The sequence below is a fragment of the Dermacentor variabilis genome, chromosome 10 (genome assembly GCF_050947875.1).
Source record: "Dermacentor variabilis isolate Ectoservices chromosome 10, ASM5094787v1, whole genome shotgun sequence".
In the NCBI taxonomy this organism is placed as follows: domain Eukaryota; kingdom Metazoa; phylum Arthropoda; class Arachnida; order Ixodida; family Ixodidae; genus Dermacentor; species Dermacentor variabilis.
Genome location: NC_134577.1, coordinates 44,267,996 through 44,286,745, shown reverse-complemented (window position 1 = coordinate 44,286,745; position 18,750 = coordinate 44,267,996). Strand labels below are relative to the sequence as shown.

Below are 18,750 nucleotides of genomic sequence, written 5' to 3'. Positions count from 1 at the left end.
TAGCTATAGAAGCCCTAATGTTGTTCACATGCATGTGCAAAGGTACCACAATGGTTATCGAAGCCGCGACCTTCGTGGCGCATGAACAGAACCATTGCACGAGACTACACGTTGCATAAAGTATGAGAGCGAACATGATTGCACGCATCGCCGGGAGTTGCATTACATTTATTTAACTGCATCGGCTTCACGTAGACCCCTGCATGTCCGTTGGATTTGCACAATTTTTATTCCTCTTTTCATCATTGACTCGAACGTTTTCGCGCCGCCATTATATTGCCGGCAAAAGTCACGAAATCACAAGAACTGGACAAAGCCGAAGCACCCCCCGGCAATACGGACTTTCCGGTCACGCTTCGCCGGTCGAAACGCTTGCGTTGATGTCGCTCTCGCGACAGGCTGGCGACAAGTAATTACCTTCTTGCGAACGCGCACTTTCACCCTGTCGACCTTGTCAAGGTTTTAAGACTTGGCCGCTAGCCAATGCTCATTCGCCGGCGCGCGCAGGTTTCGTAGTCGCGAGAGGTCAGCGCTTGCGTGTCACGCGCCTCCATGGGGAGCTTTTAATTTTCTTTTTAAGTGGCACTCAATTCAGAAGTATACTTGCGCGTAAGCGCAGTTCAGGATGGCGTTCCAATCCGCAGTGATTGCGGGTAATAGTATTCGGTTTGGAAACATATATGAATTATTATTGCATGCGCAAATTGCTTCAGCCAAAGTAAAAAAAATAGTAGAAGAAATTGGAAGGAAGAAATTATGCAGACGCAACGCAGATATCGCAATGTTCGTGAAACATCAGCTTTCGTCAAGTGGTTGATCAAATGCTGCGCAACTGTTAATCCAAGAGGAAGTTTGCCTCGACAATCGTTCTGTTTAGGAAAATCTGTTTTGAATGCTCAATTGCACATTACTTGTAGTTTCTTGAAATAGTATGTAAAAGTTCAGGTGCCCAATTCTAGGCCAATACCCCAGGGTCAGTAGGGGCCACATCATCATAATCATCTGCATGTTTTCAACGTTTTGTCAACCACAGTTGTCGAAGGCGTCGGACAACTCGCCAAGACACCTTCCCTACCGGAGGTAAGGGGTCCTTCGCCTACTGCCGCTTCGGTAAGAGCCTGCAGAAGAGCCCGAGCTGGTTGCAGCGAGAGCTCTGCCATGACTACGCCTGACCTGCATGGCACCGGGCAATGGAGGCAACCTGCTGACTCTGAAAGCAACCGTGATTGTATGCGATATAAGGCTACGGAAACAGACGACGAGTGTACGCTTATTGATGATTGTGATATGGCTGACATCAAAGACCTGGACGATGAAGGCTGCGGGTTTGTGCGTCTCAGCAAAGAGAGGACCGTCGGAATCCCAGCGATAATTACACCGTCACGGAGGGATCTGACCTGAACAATGTAAATCTCATTGCTCCGTCTACGAACATTGAAGAAATTCTTGGCACATCGCCATTTAGGAGCAGATTTACTGCTGAAGGGGCGCTGCTTTTAGATGTCCAGACAGAAGAGCATGTGGACGGCTTTCTCGGTTGAAAGTAAGTCTCAGGGATTGCGATCTCAGCACGATTACCCAATTCTTACCTGCAAAACATTTGTGTGATTGAAGAAGTACCGAAGTGGTACACTGACGAGGAAGTGTTGGGCTATACCTGAAATCACAAGGGGTGTGCCATGCAACGCGAGTCAAGCGACGTTTTGAAACTTCTGAATCCGAATGGGCGTCCAGGGGAAGCAACACCGTGGTTGCGGCGTCCGCTTCAAGTACGAACCGTCCAGAGAAGATCAACTTGGGTTTCACAAGACACGAGGCCATTGACTACGTTGAGACGCCACTTCTGCTTCAAGTGTCAGCGCTATGCACATGTGGCCAAGTGCTACCGTGGTGATGAGAGGTGTAAAAGATGTGGAAGACCACATGATTTAAAAAACATGCTCGTGCAGCGAAAACTCTCATCGCGCAAATCGTAGTTGTGGCCCTAGCATCGAAGTTAGGCAAGATGCTCGCTTGTCTTGCGAATGCCTTTGCTCAAGTATACTCTTCCGGCAGGTGAGCTGGCACAACGAACCCGTCTCCGCCGCTATCATCGTCTCTGGTGGATGCTACTTTCACACTGTTATAAGCTGCCTCCGACGTCGCTGTGTGTTGGGACCTGACCTTATCAGATTCAGAGTATCAGAATTCAGATTCGGATTATCAGAGTAATCAGATTCTGACTAACCTACCGGTTGAGATATGACGTGATTGGCCGTAATTTCTTAACCAAGTGTGTGCCAGAGGGGACATGCCACATTTGCGGAAAATAGCACGGACGGTACCGGTTCTGAAACCTGTAAAGAATCCTGCAGCTCTCGACTCATACCACGGCACGCGTTCCGTCCCCGAGAGCTAGCACCGTTCGTCCCAGCCAAGCGGCCGAAAATACAACTACGGCTGAGACATTCGCTCCCATTGCAGCCCGCCTGACGTTTTAAATCCAGCGGCCATGCTCATACAGACGGGTATCGCTGATCCCGTGTGCAGCAAAGCTAACGGAGGAGGTGGCGTGCACAAGACCCACTTGGTACGTCGAGCACAGTTGGAAACCACGGTGTGGTAAAACACCGCAGTGATATCGTGAGGGACGTTCGGGCGGAGCAATTGCCTGCCTAGATCACCAGGCTAAACCCGCCTGTTGCTGCAACCCTGAAACAGCAACCACGATCACAAAATTCCGGGAAGCTTCGCCAAGAGAGCTTTGCTTCAGGTGAAAGCAAGACGCAGGCAGATAACTGCTACTGCAAGGGGTACCACGCCTGCCTACTCTTCAGGAAGGAGGGGAAATACACATAGAAATGGAATGTTGAAAAAAGAGAAAGCGGCAAGAAATAAAAAAAAGGAAAGATGACGATTTCGAAGACGAAAATAAAGCAATAACAATGAAATAGAGTACGACGTACGATAGGCACAGAAATATTATTCACTGCAGGTCCACGTTGTCCGTTCTGCCTCTCTTTAGCATTTTTCTAATAGAGGGCTAAATGAACAAGGCTCCCTTCCAAATCATTCTAATTTTTGTTCGAACCATCCTAATTATGCGTGTGCAATGAAAACAACGCTAGCTCTAACGTCCGCAGATATGAAGACTGTAGTGTAGATTAGCGAGCGAACGCGGGCGGCTGATATTCCTGAGATTATGTGTCGTGGAACCGATATCCGGTGATTGATTAGATAAACAGAACTGGTACCGAAAGGTAGATAAACGCAGTCGAGGGCGGCGGTAGATTAGATATAAAGTAAGCAGGTTAGAATATTTCAATCATAGACTACAATCAGCTGGTGCAGTCCGGGGGCGATTGGTGGACAGGGATTGCTAACCAGATACCTTGTCGCTGCGGTGGAATTAGGCTGATCGTGATGACAGTGACGATTACGGTGACGTCGTTGAGGAAGAAGATGGCGCACAAGTAATTACGTAAGTTCAGCTTTAATTCAACCACTTATTTCACTTGACTGGCAGTGCTTGTCACTTCAAGAACTGCGGAAATAGCCAGTGGACATTGTTAAAGTCTTTTAGGAGACGACGTATAAGCAGGGAGCTTCTTTAATGACATAATAAAAAGAGCGACATGTTCGTGCAGCAATACTTCTCTCACGAAGAGGAACTGTTGTACACAAGAAACTCTTGCGCTCTTGTAAGAATTTCAAGAGAAAATGCTACGGAGAAAGCTTTGTGAACTTAGGGTCGAACTAGATATCATAGACATTAATAAAATGAGTTGTTCTAATAAAACGAGTTGTGCCAACTAATTTTGCTGGAGAAACCGGCTGTTTCAAATTTAGAAATGGTAAATTTTTTTTTTTAGAATTCTCGTAGCAGGTACCTTGCGTTTGGGCACGCTGCCCGATTAAGCGAAGAATAAACACACTTCAAGTAGTACGCGATCGAGCTCCCCCGAAACAGAGTTGAGTAGGACTAATGCATATTTACATGCGCATAAAGCAGTTGCCAGCATTCTATTGCTTTTATGTTATTGCTTGAACAGTGAGCTGCACAGGACAATGGCTCGTGGTTTGCCGGCGTTGAGAGCTATCGCGTCCTCGTTCATGAATTGATAGCGCAGTAATAGTTACCAGAAACGTGCTATAGTGCTGGCGGTTAGCCACGGCAGGCCGTGCATGGAAATCGCTGTGGAATAAATTTCTATGTGAGCTCTCCTATAGTCTTTTTCTCGAGGCAGCTGTACCTCGAGTCGGTTCGTCTTGCGATCAACTTGCCGCAATTGACAATTCATTGCATTTTTGTACTGCAATGCAGTTGCCCAGCTGATTTACAGCGCGGCTCTGTTGCATCACTTTTTTAATTGCCACCCGCCGTGCGTAGTACACGTTTCAATATCCGTCGCAGCTGCAGCTGAAGTGTAACCATGCAACAAGTGCTCCCAGCGGATCAGCTCGAACAGATTTCGTCTGTCCCGACTTGCGTACAAGCGCTCGACGCACAGCCTCTGACGTCAGGACTACGGGAAGTCGTGTCAGTAATACCGGCGCGTAATTCCACCTGTCGCGACGGTCTAGCTGTTGCACGACACACACGCAGACACATTTTCTCGGCACTTTTCAGTTCCATGTACGCTGCAGCGCGCGGAGTAAGTGACGCTATCCTTACGAAAGTGAACAAACGAAACAAAAAAAGGACGGAATCGGGTCAGACAAGAACAGATGTTGGGAAACCCTGCAGGTGACGCTGCAATAAGGCCAGAAGGTCGAGCTAAGGTCCACGCGCATTTCGAGGGCGGCCGGTGACGTCACCAGAACTATACGCTGCAGGCGTGCGTATACTAGCTGCGTATAATAGCGTGCGTATAATAGTGTACTACGACGTGTCACTGGATACGTGTCGGCGGCAGAAGCAACAGCTGCAATAGGCCGCACTTTGCCGCAGGTGCGTTCGCCAGCTCGCAAATAGCGGGAACAGCCTGAACAGGAACTGCTTTAAAAATAATACGTGCAATTACGCATGTAAGAGGAGGCAGGACTAGACGTGTACTCAAATTTGAGCGACGGGCATGAGAAGAGCTAAGGAGTCGGTATCGTCAAAACTGTCTATAGGTGAGTTGCATCTTCGAGTCTTCTTTTCACTGTCCGGAAGCTTGCCTTGAAGAAGTGCAAATAGCCAGTTATATCTGTCGTAATGATCAAAAATAACGTACAGCGCGAAGGACAAGGACAGCGACAGACGACATACATGTGTATGTCGTCTGTCGCTGTCCTTGTCCTTCGCGCTGTACGTTATTTTTGATCATGAATTACCAACTAGCCCAAGCAACCACCATAGTTCATGCCGTAATGACTCCGCAGCTACTAGCGGATCAAGAGCTCCCCTATAGCCCGAAACATGTATGATGGAACTTCAGCGCTTATAGTACTGATTCAGCGTGCAGGGTGGCGTTTCCCCCATGCAGTGTACCCAGACGAAAATCTATCTATCTATCTATCTATCTATCTATCTATCTATCTATCTATCTATCTATCTATCTATCTATCTATCTATCTATCTATCTATCTATCTATCTATCTATCTATCTATCTATCTATCTATCCGTCTGTCCGTCCGTCCGTCCGTCTTATTTCCTGTCTATACGATTCCAAACAACTCATGTGTACGAAACCCGGCGTAAGTGCGAAATAACTCCTAATCCTTTTCGTATATCTCTGGACCGTGAAAGCTATGTGAATTCAAGTCGGCGGTGTAATCCGTTCAGATAACGCCGCGGCTGTCTTCCGCACGCAGCTAGGAGAGCTAAGAAAGAGGAGCTCTGGCGGAAGTGTGACGAGTGAGGAGAAGCATTCTAACTCATATCGCAATTTCTTTCCGGCAGCAAAAATAGGACACGGTAGCTTTCCACCCACGAAATTTGAAGTTTTGCTCAAGGGTAAAATGTTGCTGTGACACAAGGACCACGCATTGTCGCGATCCCGGCGCGCTAAGAACAAGAAACGACCCGCTTCATTCGATTCGGGGCAAAGGAATAAATGAAGGAATGAGAGAAGCTAAGTATTATTTCACATGCAAGGCATGCCTGTCAAAAGAAGCGAGGTGCTCTTGAAAGGCAATGCGTTCTGTCATTATACGCGTATATCGAAACGGTAACCGTAAAAATCTGGTGAGAACGCGTGGCATAAAATGGTGACAAATTAACAGCGCGACCAAAGGACGGGGCTGGTGTGTATTGTGTCCTCCTCGTTTGCTTGCGCTGTTAATCTGCTACAGTAAGTTACTAACTAGTATGCGTAATAATACTATAGTAGTGCGACGTCGTGGTTTCTACGCGTGTTGTATTCCAGTACGTAGAGCTGTCAGCTGAAGTTTTTGGAGCACGGAATCTGCAGGGAATAGTTTAAATTCCTTGAGACTTGGCCACACAGTCCAAAGCTTGGGTGAACAGTATGGTAGTTGTGCAGGAAAGCATCTTTCGATCTGAAGGTGGACGGATCCGCTGCAATGAAACCTCGTTTTTTTTTTCAGTTTCTCTGCTTCCAACTTTTCCAGGTTGGCGGGTAAGTCTTGGAGCCTGAATTTCTGGCAACCGCCGTTACAAATGCTGGCAGACGTGAAACTGTAACGCTTTCCAGTGGTTTTCGACTTGGTCGCGTTTGAGTTTGCGCCGATGGCGGCTTCCAGCGCTGCACTATATATGCTATTACCGATGGTCCCAAGGCAGCGCTCAACTCCAAGCCAGCTCGGATATATTTTCGAAATGTTGGCGCAACACATGGTCAACATGAATGTCTTCGTCAAATTCTACCGGCACGTCGCTTTCACCACATTCTGTTGTCTCGACGCATTCTGCTTCCATCGCGAGTACAGCATTCCTGCCATAGGGGAGGAAATTATCGTTCACACCCGGCCAACGGGAGCCATTTTTGAAGTTATCAGTTCTGCCGATGATGAGTGGCCCGGCGCATGTACTGGCGGGGACAAATAAATACGGGATCTGCGAGCGCGTAGGAAACTGCATTCTTGCGCCCTCTTACGAAAGCAAGAAAAAGCAAACGCCTTGGTTCAGAGAAATGGCAGTGCGCATGCGCGTTCTTTCATGCTTGTGTGCCTACCAACGACGCCCACTCCTGCCCAGCCTGGAGTGTTGGAATCGCGGTGATTGCAGAAGATTACGCCAGGAGGGCGGTGTCTGTTTCTGCCGACGGAGTTGTACAAAAGAACACACGGCAGCTCGTGGCGCTTTGGGTGCACAAAGATCCGTTTTGGTGCGCCAAAGCCGCTTGCGTACGCAAAATCTGAAGTTCCCTGTGGTCGCATGTCACAACGGTCAAAACAGACACCACTATTCTAGTGTAATCACCTGCAATCGTCGCCATGATACCGAACATAGGGGCAGGAAAGGAACCGTGTCTGGCTGCTATACACAGCATCTGTTTGTTCCTGTCCTCGCATTCGTTAGGATGCTCACGCTGCAATGAATGTCAAATAAAATTATTCGATTCGAAAGGCGGCGATGTGTGCTTGATAAGTAGAGCAAAGGGGCCGAATCGTTCCTAACCACAAAGCATGCCCCGAATTCGTTCTAGTGTTCTATATTCGTGTCACAATCGTCCTGTTACCGCGAATCGGGTTACAGACGCTCCATGTATATCGGACACAAATATACGAGTCACGCACTTCACAGCGATATTTCAGCACAATAGATTCGCAATTTTTCGTCGAAGCACTCTTCAAGGCGCCTGCCAGCTTTCAAGGCTGATTAGATGCATCGCGTTTTCGAGGAAATGCGCAATGCGTGGCTATATATCTAAAGTGCCATACGACACGATTATCCCGACAACCTGTCCATGTTATCTCGAGTGCTTCGCGACTGAAGGTTGAAATAATACATAAAGTGGGGAACGAAAGCGACGATAAGCAAAGGTGCCACGTGCGTGCAAGCGCGAGTGAGTGATTGGTTTCCGCATGTGCAATCCCTATAGCAGGTTTCTTTTTTTTGCTTCTTCCTTGTGAAATAAATGCGTCAGCTGACTGCAACGTCCGCAGGATGCATACTGATAACTGTATATACCGGCCATTCACGTTATCACTGACAAGTAGTTATGATTGCTTAGGTTGGCGTATTTCAGTTTCAATGCTCCTTCAGCGCCGTCATCGTTAAATGCATTAATGATTAAGACGAAGATTCTGTCGGGCTGAGGTCTCCATCAGGTACGCAATGCGGAGGTCTCCACGTACGCGCTGCGACTACACCAAAATTAACGCTTAATGTGAAAACTGTTGCATGCATAACGCGAAACATTGTTGAAAATGCTAAGTCTGCAAAGCCATAAAGCCGGATGAATCCAGAAAGGACGAGGTTTAGGTAATCCGGGTTCGGCCCATCATCAATATCTTGCTGGTTGGCCCACCACTCTTGCAGTTCCCGTATATACATTAGTGCCAGAACTCCCTGTAGTGTCTCATTGTAGGGAACGCTGATGGATGCAGTGCGCTGTGACGGCAAGGCGGAATAGTTCGTCTATAGTGAAACGCATGAAGCACCGTTTTGCTCTAACAAGGCGGAAGAAGGAAGCAACGCGGAAGCCTGACAACTCGCAGATTCCACGACGGTTTAGCGAATACATTTCCGCGAAGTGCAGCGTTTAATCGCGCCAAATTAACACAAATCCACTTATGCGTTTGTCTTTCGTTCTTTTGTTGCGTCGCAGCATCCTCCTCGGGCGACAATCCACGCACGCGGAAGCCATGAGCGCGCCAAGCATCTCAACCAGCTCCCCGATCGCGTCGTCCCTGCTGCCGCCGCTGCTGCTGCTGCTGTGGTCCGCGCACGGGACCACGTGCATGACCGTCGGCGAGCCGTCGCCGACGGGAAGCGAACGCAGCGAGCACGTTCGCCACGGGTCGCAGGAGCCGCAGCTCGTGATACAACTGCTCGAGTACGTCACCAGCGCGTACGAGATCGAACAGCCCCCGCCGTTCGTAGTCACCAACACGACCAAGATGACGCTGTCTCGTAAGTATTTCTTTTCTTTTTTACCTGCTGTGTCATCCAGTGCCGGTTTTTTGTTTCTTTTTCAATTCTAAAGCGATTAGCACTCAGGGATTTTAGTGCACTTTGCGACATGCATGTATACAGTCGAGTGCAAGGGGCTAGAGTTTCATAGAGATGTCTAGAAACCTCTCTATGAAAGCCATATTGAGGTTTGTTGTGCTCCGCAGATTTGTCAATTGCCTGATTGACGACATGGATATTTTTTTCCTTGTAGAAGACCCTTTCCTGAAGCCAGCCTGTTCTTTTGGTTGATTTAAGTGTTATCCGGATTCTATTGCAAATTACCCTGGTGTCTGCAACTATATGCAGCTATTTTTAATTAGCACTCAATAATTTCTTATTTCAGAGGATTGCTGTCATAGTCACCATCGTACCGAATGACATTACATTGGCACGTGCGTCGGCAGCTCATGCTATATCGTCATTAAGAAACACCATTCCTAAACACCATTCCGCATCCGGAATAAATTAAGGCTTGTTCGCTTTTATTACTGGTCATGGGGAGACCATTCGTGCAGAAGTGGCATTTCAACTAAGTAAGTTAACTGCCACAGTAAATACATAATTAGCAGTTTATTCGCTTAATTATCAACAATTGAAATCTCGCTCCGGTGTATTCAAAACGCCGTTACGGGCTTTGCGTAAGATTTACCGCGCTTAAAATCCTAACTGTGAGTTATTAAATTCAGTACGTGAAAAAATACCTTTGACTTCTTGCGGACAATGACTTTTCCCCCCCTTTTGTTCCCGTGTGGCAAAGGCATTGGTAAAAAAAAGAATGGCCAGAGTCATTTTTCAAGGTGACCGTGCTCTGTATCCGGCACGTCGCCTGATGTCCACGTCCCGCAAACCAATATAGCCGCGCAAAAGAAAAGCATTCTTAACAGCTAAGGCAAGGCACTCCCCCTTCGAGTCGTAACGAACGGCCAGCGGAGAGTAATTAAAACTCTTGCTTGGGCCACTTGGTTCACGCTTGAATGAGTATAGAGCAAGGCGCAATAGACGATTTTTTTTTAAATATTTGGGGTTTTACGTGCCAAAACCACTTTCTGAATTTGAGGCACGCCGTAGTGGAGGACTCCGGAAATTTTGACCACCTGGGGTTCTTTAACGTGCACCTAAATCTAAGCACACGGGTGTTTTCGCATTTCGCCCCCATCGAAATGCGGCCGCCGTGGCCGGGATTTGATCCGGCGACCTCGTGCTCAGCAGCCCAACACCATAGCCACTGAGCAACCACGGCGGGTGCGCAATAGACGAGGACTGCGTTTGCGTTCTCCTTCAGTCCTCGTCTACTGCGCCTTGCTCTTTGCTCATTCCAGCTGAGAGAAGGCGACTTACATTTTGACGAGGCAATCGAGAGGTCCTGCGCTCCGACCACGTCCCCGTGCCACGTGCGGAGAGGTAGCGGCGGCGAAGGACCGCAGGGTCGGGCGAACGCTCGCTGAACAGCCATTGTTGCCGTTGCGTTGCGTTGGCCGCTCAATCTCGCCCCTGCGAACAGCATCAAAGTGATGCCCTCGGGAACTACTCGCCTCGCCACTGTAGCTTCCCCGAGCCGATTTGCGACGACAGTTAAAAAAAAAAAAAGAACACACACACACACTTTCGCTTCCAGCAAAACTTCCGTCAGCCGCACGGATTCTAGCATGGTATACTCTATCGGCGAAAAATTGAAACGCGAGCAGCGACAGTCGCCTGTCACGGGTTATGTGTTACTTAACGGAAGTGCGTCGTGCAGTGGCTCTGTGGCCGGTTTTTATATATATATATATTTTTTAAAGCGCGAAGTGTCGTGCCCAGTGTTCGTTTTGGAGCGCGAATTAAGCCGGTGTAAAAAAAGGCGTGCAGCACAAACAGCGCCTTGGGGGTAGTTTCAATGTACTTCCCCCCCTTTCAATTTATGCTTATGTAATAGGTAGGCGCACCTTATCTGTCCGCGCTATCGCATGGCGCACGGCTGCGTAGGTTCGGGTGAGTTGGCCTAGGAGCCACGCGCATGACGCAGACAAACGGGCGTCTAAGGACGACTTGGGGGGCTATAGATGACGACGCTTTCTTTCACCCGTCGGCGCCGATTCGTCGGCGGGCGGACGCGTTTCAGCAAAATAGCCTCCGATTTAGGCCACGCTCAAGAAAGCGTTCGCATAGAAAAATGGCACTGGGAATAGCCGGGAGGACATATCCGCATCCCAAGGTGTCCTATGAAGCTGACAGCCAGCGAAGAAATCACTTTTCGCTTATTTCGAATGTAGTAAAAAAAAAAAAAAAAAAACGCTGCAAGGCGGGGAAGCGAAATTGCGCGAAAACAACGTTTCGCAAGTGACAAGTTCTCATTTCGTGCTATTTCATTTCTCTTCACCGCATTATTTCTGCATTTTAGTTAGAACAATTAATTTCCCATAGGTGCTTTTGTTCGGCTCCATATCTACACAACTATAGTAGGGCGAGTTGGTTGAGCAGTGCGAGCGTGTAAACGGCGATTCACATACTTGGACTAAAACGCTACACTGTAAACAGATTTACAGCCTCAAGGGCGTTTTCTGTCTATAACTCGCACCCTTACGTTTCTTTTTTTTTTACCTCTGTAGGGGTGTTACAGACCGATTCGCGCCTTTCAGGAACCTTGACGGTGTAAATCTGTTTGCTAGGGTACGTGACTCGTCCTTCCTTTTGGCCTCATCTTCCGTGATGCGAGTTTTCACGCTCTCAATGTATCACTGTCTGTTCGCTTTCCGTGGTTGTAAAAACAAACAAACAAACAAAAGCCGAGCCCATCGGTTTGCCCCACATTGCCGAGTCTCCAGTAGGCGATATTCACTAGGAAGTTACTCTTTAGAGAAATTTCCTAAGCAGCACGTTTAATTTCTTAATCCGCGGACCAAATGAAGACATCAAACTTTGAGACGATGGCACGACGTCTGCTCAACAGAGATGAAACAGGAGTAGGGCAGGGAGGTTACCGGCCACAGGCCCGGTTTGCTACCCTGTACTGAAGGACGGGGGACACAAGAGTGGAAAGTGTGCGTGCGCGTGTGCGCGTGTGTGCGTGCGTGTGTGTGTGTGCGTGCGTGCGAGCGCGATAGATAGATAGATAGATAGATAGATAGATAGATAGATAGATAGATAGATAGATAGATAGATAGATAGATAGATAGATAGATAGATAGATAGATAGATAGATAGATAGATAGATAGATAGATAGATAGATAGATAGATAGATAGATAGATAGATAGACAGACAGACAGACAGACAGACAGACAGACAGACAGACAGACAGACAGACAGACAGACAGACAGATAGATAGATAGATAGATAAGAGAGAGAGAGGATACAACAAGGTACGGAGGTATGCACTCATCAATAGAAATGCGAGGCGCGTTCTTCGGAGTGCGTTAGCTACATTGGCGATAACACGTGGTGCCAATTAAGTCTTGCGATATCACGTGTCTGAACCACGATCGGGTTATGAGACACGCCGTGGCGAAGGTGTCCGTAAAATTTAGCCCCAACTAAGGTGCTTTAACGTGCACCTTAATCTATGCATGCAAACAAGCGTTCTTGCATTTTACCCCCCCTCCCCCCCCCCCAGAGGAATGCGACCGCCGCGGCCAGGTTCGAACCCGCTACCTCGGTCAGCAGCGAAACGCCATAGTCACGAAGCTACCGTTACGGGTACGTAGTGTACGAAACCGGCTGAATGCGAGCATGCGGGCTAGATTTACGAGGTGTCTATTCTATTCGGACCGTTTCAAGCTGCGAACGCCCTTTAATTAGCACTAGATAATTGCCGGTGTCATGAGTAGCATCGCACCAAACGGCATTACACTGGCACGGCAGCAACGCCGAAACTATCGTCGTTAGGAGTCATCAACCACTTAACCAGGTAAAACCCCAGCACCATTCAAGGTCAAGGGAACATTAATATAACTTGTTCAGCCTTATTTCAGACCTTGGAGAGGACATTCACGCACACACACACAAAGAAAGACAACGAAATTTCATGCCGGCAGCAAAGCGATTATTCCAAATAATTAGTAATTGGTTTGCTAAACTACCCGCAACTGAAATCTCGACACAGGGTATCAAAAACGCTACTACGGTTTGTTAAGTGTACCGCTCAAATCTGAACTTTGACGAATCAAGGCGTATACCAACAAAAGTGACGCTTTGTGGGCACAATAAGCCCTCGATGGCCAAGTAAATCCCCACGCGCACGGGGCGCATCACACAGCGTTCAGCGATACTGCAGGCTTTCCTTAATTGGTCACCGCAAGACACTCACCGACCGAGACGGAACGAGCAGCGGCTTCGCGAGGGCGGACGTCAAGGCGGCCTCGGGCCCCGCGTTGCGCGTCAAGGCGTGCGCGCTCCGACCACGACCGCAGCCACGAGCGGAAAGTTCTCGGCACCGGAGTTACTGCCGGGCCGAAGTGACGAAACTGACGGAACACTCGAATAGCCCGCACGGCCGTGCTTGCTCGGTGTTGGCCGCGCCCGCCCGAGCTTGCTCGGCAAACACGTGACACTTTCGCTGCTGGAATGACGCAGCTCGTCATCGTAGCCCTGGTGCCGATTTTTCTTTTCTTTTTTTACGAGGGCCCGGCAGAACCGTTCGCACCGCCAGCGCTGAAATGCCTGATAGAGCCCCCGAGAGGGGCTTTAATGCCTGTTTCGATAAAAACGAAACTTCGTCGGCCGCAGGGCTTGCCGCACGGCGAATGGTTAGCAATCTGTCGACGCGGCTGCGCGCAATAGCGTGAGCTGGACAGCGAGCCGCACGCTTGGCCCAGCCAACGGGCGCCTATGAGCACGACTCGGTGCGGTAAATAATATGCAGTACGTGTGCCGAGTGAGCTCTTGAACAAGACTTTGCGATGAAGGCGGTTTAAATCACGGATCCGGGAACTCGAGGAGATGCGAGGTGCGCCAGACGCGTTCCGTCGAATGGCCCCCGGTTTAGGTCGTGCTTAAAAAAATGTCTCAGAAATGGGACTGCGATTAAGCAGCCGTGAGAGAGATGCATTTCAGTTTCTTATGAAGCCAACAGACAGAAGCCAGGAAAAGCATAGGAGAAATTGATCGTCAGTAACTCTTTTTTTAAAAAATAACACTTCGAGATAATCAGAAAAAAATTATTTGAAAGTGTACGATAAGGCAATTTCCCGCCGGTTATAAACTTCCCTTCTGCTTTCCGTGCTCCTTGTGATTGCCACTAAAAAATTTAGCCCCTAAGTTCATGTAACTGTTCTCGCTCGAAGCTTGTCATATATGTGATACTCGCAAAGAGGTTATTCGTTAGATAAGTTTTCTCAGCAGTGGGACTTCACCTCTTAAACCGCAAACCAAACAAAGGCACAAATGTTTGAGACGATGGTCTAGATAGGAGTGATTTGTAATAAATTGCCTCTTCAGAGAAGGTGCGTATGTATATGCACCTTCTCTTCTTAAAACGAGGCGCAATCAATCGCCGAACTTATACGTTGGTTCTGCACCTGTTGTGAACGTAAACAAACTACCAGGCAATGGACTTTGGATATTCTTCCAATGACTGAGCGACGCAAGAGTCGTCTCTAACAGCCTTTTCCGCAAAAGGACGATTAAGGCTAGTTGATTATGCGTAATGCTTGGGTTGAACGCTGAAGTGAACGTTTGAAGCAGCATAACCCTGTTCCGTGATAGAAGCCGATACACGAGTGACGCTGTCGAAGCAGCCGCAGTGGTCAGTGGCTACGGTTACATGATCCCGACGCGAGCGGGTCGAGTCGGAAATCGGGCCGACTCGAACCCGCCGCGACCGCGTTTGCGTGAAATCGCTTCTGACGGGCCATCTGCAACGGCTCTATTTTGCGCCTATTATCGTTAAAACGAGGTTGCTCTCCACAGTTCTTTGCCGTGTCCTGAGGCTATTCCCGCTGCCGGCGCATAAAACGCTGACGTCTTCGTAGCCAGACGCTATATATAGTGTCAATGCTGCCTGGCCCAACCCGTCCGCATTTCATGCACTCTGCAAGCGGGTTGGCCTGGCTCCACCTACCCCAAGCAATCGGGCTGACTTAGCCCGACCGACTAGCGTTTACATGAACTCAGTAGGCCACTTCCAACCCGACAAGCCGACTCAGACCACTTCTGTCGTGTTTAGTATAAGCGCCCTCAGTGATGCTCATGTTTTGTGCGTTCGCGATCATTTTCTAGTCAAGGATTTTTTTTAATCTGGTAGCCGGGGAGAGCCGATTGATTTACGTCATTGTAAGCGTACATGCGGTTGTGCGACATATGGCTGTATGTCATACGTTCTGTATGAGCTGCAACGCCGAGCCCGTGGTCGAAGGGTCCCCAAGATTGCACGGAGGCGCTGAGACACGAAAATAGTTCAGACCTAAACACCGTTACAATTACTGGCATTAATTAAACCAATGTTTCGTATGTCGGCGCCGCCGTGCAGCCAGCAAGCCAAGTCGGCCACGGGCACTTTGCAGCAGCTCATACTGAACACGACTGTACCCCATATGATTGGTTTTACTTCTCCCACGGTTCTGTTCTGTTCTTGTTCTTGCGCGTGTAAAAAAAGTTGGCGCTTGTGCTTGTCATTTGGCATCGTCGTCTGTCATATTCTGCGCCAAATGTCAGTGTCCCACTTCTCTTTCGTTTCCTTCGTTTGCAGACGCCGTGAAATCGGTGAACCCGTTCCTACTGGTCGCTCTGGTGGTCACCGCGCTCCTGGTCCTGCTCCTGGGCTTCGCGTACGTGACGCGCAAGAGCGACACCGAGGACCCGGACTCCCCCGCTGGCAGACAGCAGCAGCGAGACGCCAGCGCCGCGTCGCGCCAGAACGGCGCGTTCGAGCAAGACACCGAAGGCACAGACGCGTGCCCCGCACAGCCTCCGTCGTACGATGACGTCGTCAAGGTCCCGTGGACCATATGGGCCGCGACGCAGCAGGGCGTCTTCACGCAGGGCTCGGGCGCCACGCCGCCGCCTTCGTACGAAGACGCGCGAAGAACCTTCCCGTTCCCCGAGTGCGCGCAGTGATGACGTCACGACGTGGTCGGATCTGACTTAACGGAAGTCGTCAGCTCTCGTCTGCGACGGCACCGGTACGACGTCTCAATTCGAGTAGGAAACGCTGCTATGGCGTCATTCGCAACGCCGGGCGGATGTACCCTCTCACTCTCTCTGCCAAGACGCTCGTAAGATGTTCCCGCTCTCATAGGGTACTGCACTCTGACGTCAGGGCACTGACGGATGCGACGCAACGGAAATGGCTCCACACCCTATCCCTCTGCAAGAACGACAGGATGACGTTTCTGCTTGCGGAGTGCACCCCGTTTCGACGTCATGGTACGGAAGGATGCGGCGTTGCAAAACTTTTTCGTTCTCAAAGCGACGGCGCTAGGAGATTGCGTTCGTTTAAGGAGTTGGTCACGACACGTGCCGAAGTGTCTTAACGGAAACGCCGAGTAGATTCTGCAGTTATCGTTTGCGTAACAAAAGGCGGCGACGTGCCAAAATTACCTACTCGTGCCAAAAAAAGTCACCCTGCTTGTCAGATCATCGAAACATCCGCGCGCGACAGCTACGTTAAGGTGGACGAGTCTGCGCGATGTTGCTACTCGAGTGTGTACCTGCTTATAGAGTCTCTTGAAGAGAACCAGCGTGCTTAGGAAATTCTCTAAGACAAATGTGTGATAGGAAAGAGCGTGTGTTGCTCGTCGTGTTTCAGCACCTGGACGTGCGGGAGATGCGACACCTTCGACCAGGAAGACACTCACTAAAGCTAGGAGATCTAAACGAGCATGTTCAGTACTGATGATTCAATATGTGTCCGTGAGAAGACCGTGTGCAGCTGCAAGGCCCGAGTTGCCGGGGACCGCCGATACAGCTTTGTCAGTCAGACCATAAATATGTACTTTTTTTTTTCCCCCGCAGCTGTATAATGAAGTACAAGAGTCTCACTCATGCAAGCCGTGTCAGTCGCCTCAGCAAGCAACCGCTTGTCGAATGAGCGCCGCAGTGCCTGCCACGGAAATGTTTGAAAGGCTTCACGCGCAAGAAAGTGCACGATGCCTTGCGGTGAAAGCAGCTTTGACGAACGCGCAGTACATCGCGCGGGGCACGAAACGAAGGCAACAGCGGACAACTGTTGTCGAGTGACGCGAGATGTGATCGCCGTCGTCGTTCTTGAACGTTATTCGGTGCACATACGAAGTGGCCACCTAGTCTCACAAACCATGTGTACGACGAACGAGCGGCACCTCAGGTTGCTCGTCGATCGTCCGATGGAAGCTCGTCTTTCTATCCCACGGTGACCGTGGCTGATGTGTGTGTGTGTGTGTGTGTTTTTTTTTAATATGTGGACGCCTAGTCGACTCTTCCGTGTCTCAGATTGGTGCGCGGCCGATCCAACGGTTACTAGGCTGTGCCAATAATTCATAGGACACTGTGACAAGCAAATCAAGTGACTCGATCCTGTTCCTTTCTGTAAAGAAGCACCGCAGGGGCCAGTGCAGAGTTACTACTTCCTAAAGTGTGCTACATCAGAGTGTGTGTGAATCTGCCATAGATCATCTCATCAAATCGTGCCAAGGACTCTGCGAAAGCATTCATCTGGTTCCGCATCAGTGGTTCAAACAGGTCAATAAACTCACGAAGAAAGCTGCCTTTACGCAAGCCTGTCAAATCTTGTTTAAGCATGCACCCATCACACTAACACCCCGGCTAGCATGCCAGGTAGCCAGCCAGGCAGGCACCTCCAGCTCGTCATTGTAGTCAGCACGTCTTTCACTTTATATGTGTATGGCCGCGTTCATTAACAAAGTATCATTAGGTGGACATTTAAGGTTGCTTCTAGGGGTGTGCGAATATTCGAAACTTACGAATAACAAATCGAATATCGTCCTATAGCTATCGGTTCGAGCTTCGAATCGAATGGTCACTATTCATAAAGAATGGATATTCTTTAGAATAGCTTTAGAACATTTCAAATCGTTAATTTCTGCACGATATATAAAATGTATTTATTTATTTATTCATTTATTTATTTATACATACTGCAGCTTCAATGAGGCTATTGCAGGGGTGGGATGAACAACATACATACCAGCATTTATAAACAAGCTTGCGTGAATTGTTTCAGTGGTAGTGAACAGATGTTGCCCGGTAGTGAATTCCAGACTTCAATTGTTGATGAAAAAATGATTTTAAAGGAATCAGTGTGGGCAAAAAAGGTTGAGATATTTAGCGCATGGTGACATCCTCGTACACGAGGGTTTGGAAAAAGTCAAATAGTTATCTAGAGAGGCGAGGAGAATTGATTAACCCGTGAAAGAATTTTAGGCATTCAAGTTTGCGACGCTGTGCAAGAGGAGTTTAGACGAAGTAGGGGAAGAGAGTTAGACGGGGAAAATTTCTTGTCATATCTCCTACAAATAAAACGCACTGCCTTTTTTTGCACTGATTCTAGTTTCTTGACGTCACAGTGTTTGTATGGATTCCATACAATGCAGCCATATTCGAGGATGGGGCGAGTGAGGGTTTTATATGTAAGAAGTTTAGTTTCTTGATGAGCAAGACGCGGCGTACGATGTAAGTAACCCAGCCTTTTAACGGCCTTGTTACAGGTGACATCAATGTGTTTCGACCGTTTACCAAGTGTAAATTTCGATGGGGGCGAAATTCGAAAGCACCCCTGTACTTAGATTTA

The 18,750-nt window shown here is 48.8% G+C and overlaps 1 protein-coding gene and 1 long non-coding RNA gene across 5 annotated transcripts in view; one reads left to right on the top strand and one right to left on the bottom strand.

Moving 5' to 3' along the window:
- LOC142560444 (uncharacterized) overlaps positions 1-10,535 on the bottom strand; it is a 106,578-nt gene extending 96,043 nt beyond the window's left edge. For both annotated transcript variants that reach the window (XR_012823371.1, XR_012823370.1), the window contains exon 1: positions 10,386-10,535. This is a non-coding gene — a long non-coding RNA (uncharacterized LOC142560444). The remainder of the gene's footprint in view (positions 1-10,385) is intronic.
- Positions 1-17,590, top strand: part of LOC142560443 (uncharacterized) — a 29,158-nt gene extending 11,568 nt beyond the window's left edge. The window contains exons 1-4 of one of the 3 annotated variants that reach the window (XM_075672563.1): positions 4,797-5,097; positions 6,515-6,546; positions 8,701-9,005; positions 15,712-17,590. In XM_075672563.1, coding sequence (XP_075528678.1) covers positions 8,738-9,005; positions 15,712-16,079 — 636 coding nt within the window. In that variant the 5' untranslated portion in view covers positions 4,797-5,097; positions 6,515-6,546; positions 8,701-8,737 and the 3' untranslated portion in view covers positions 16,080-17,590. Of the gene's footprint in view, positions 1-4,796; positions 5,098-6,514; positions 6,547-8,700; positions 9,006-15,711 lie in introns of those variants that run through there. The other 2 variants (XM_075672562.1, XM_075672564.1) reach the window with 2 other exon arrangements.
- Positions 17,591-18,750: the final 1,160 nt, after the last annotated feature.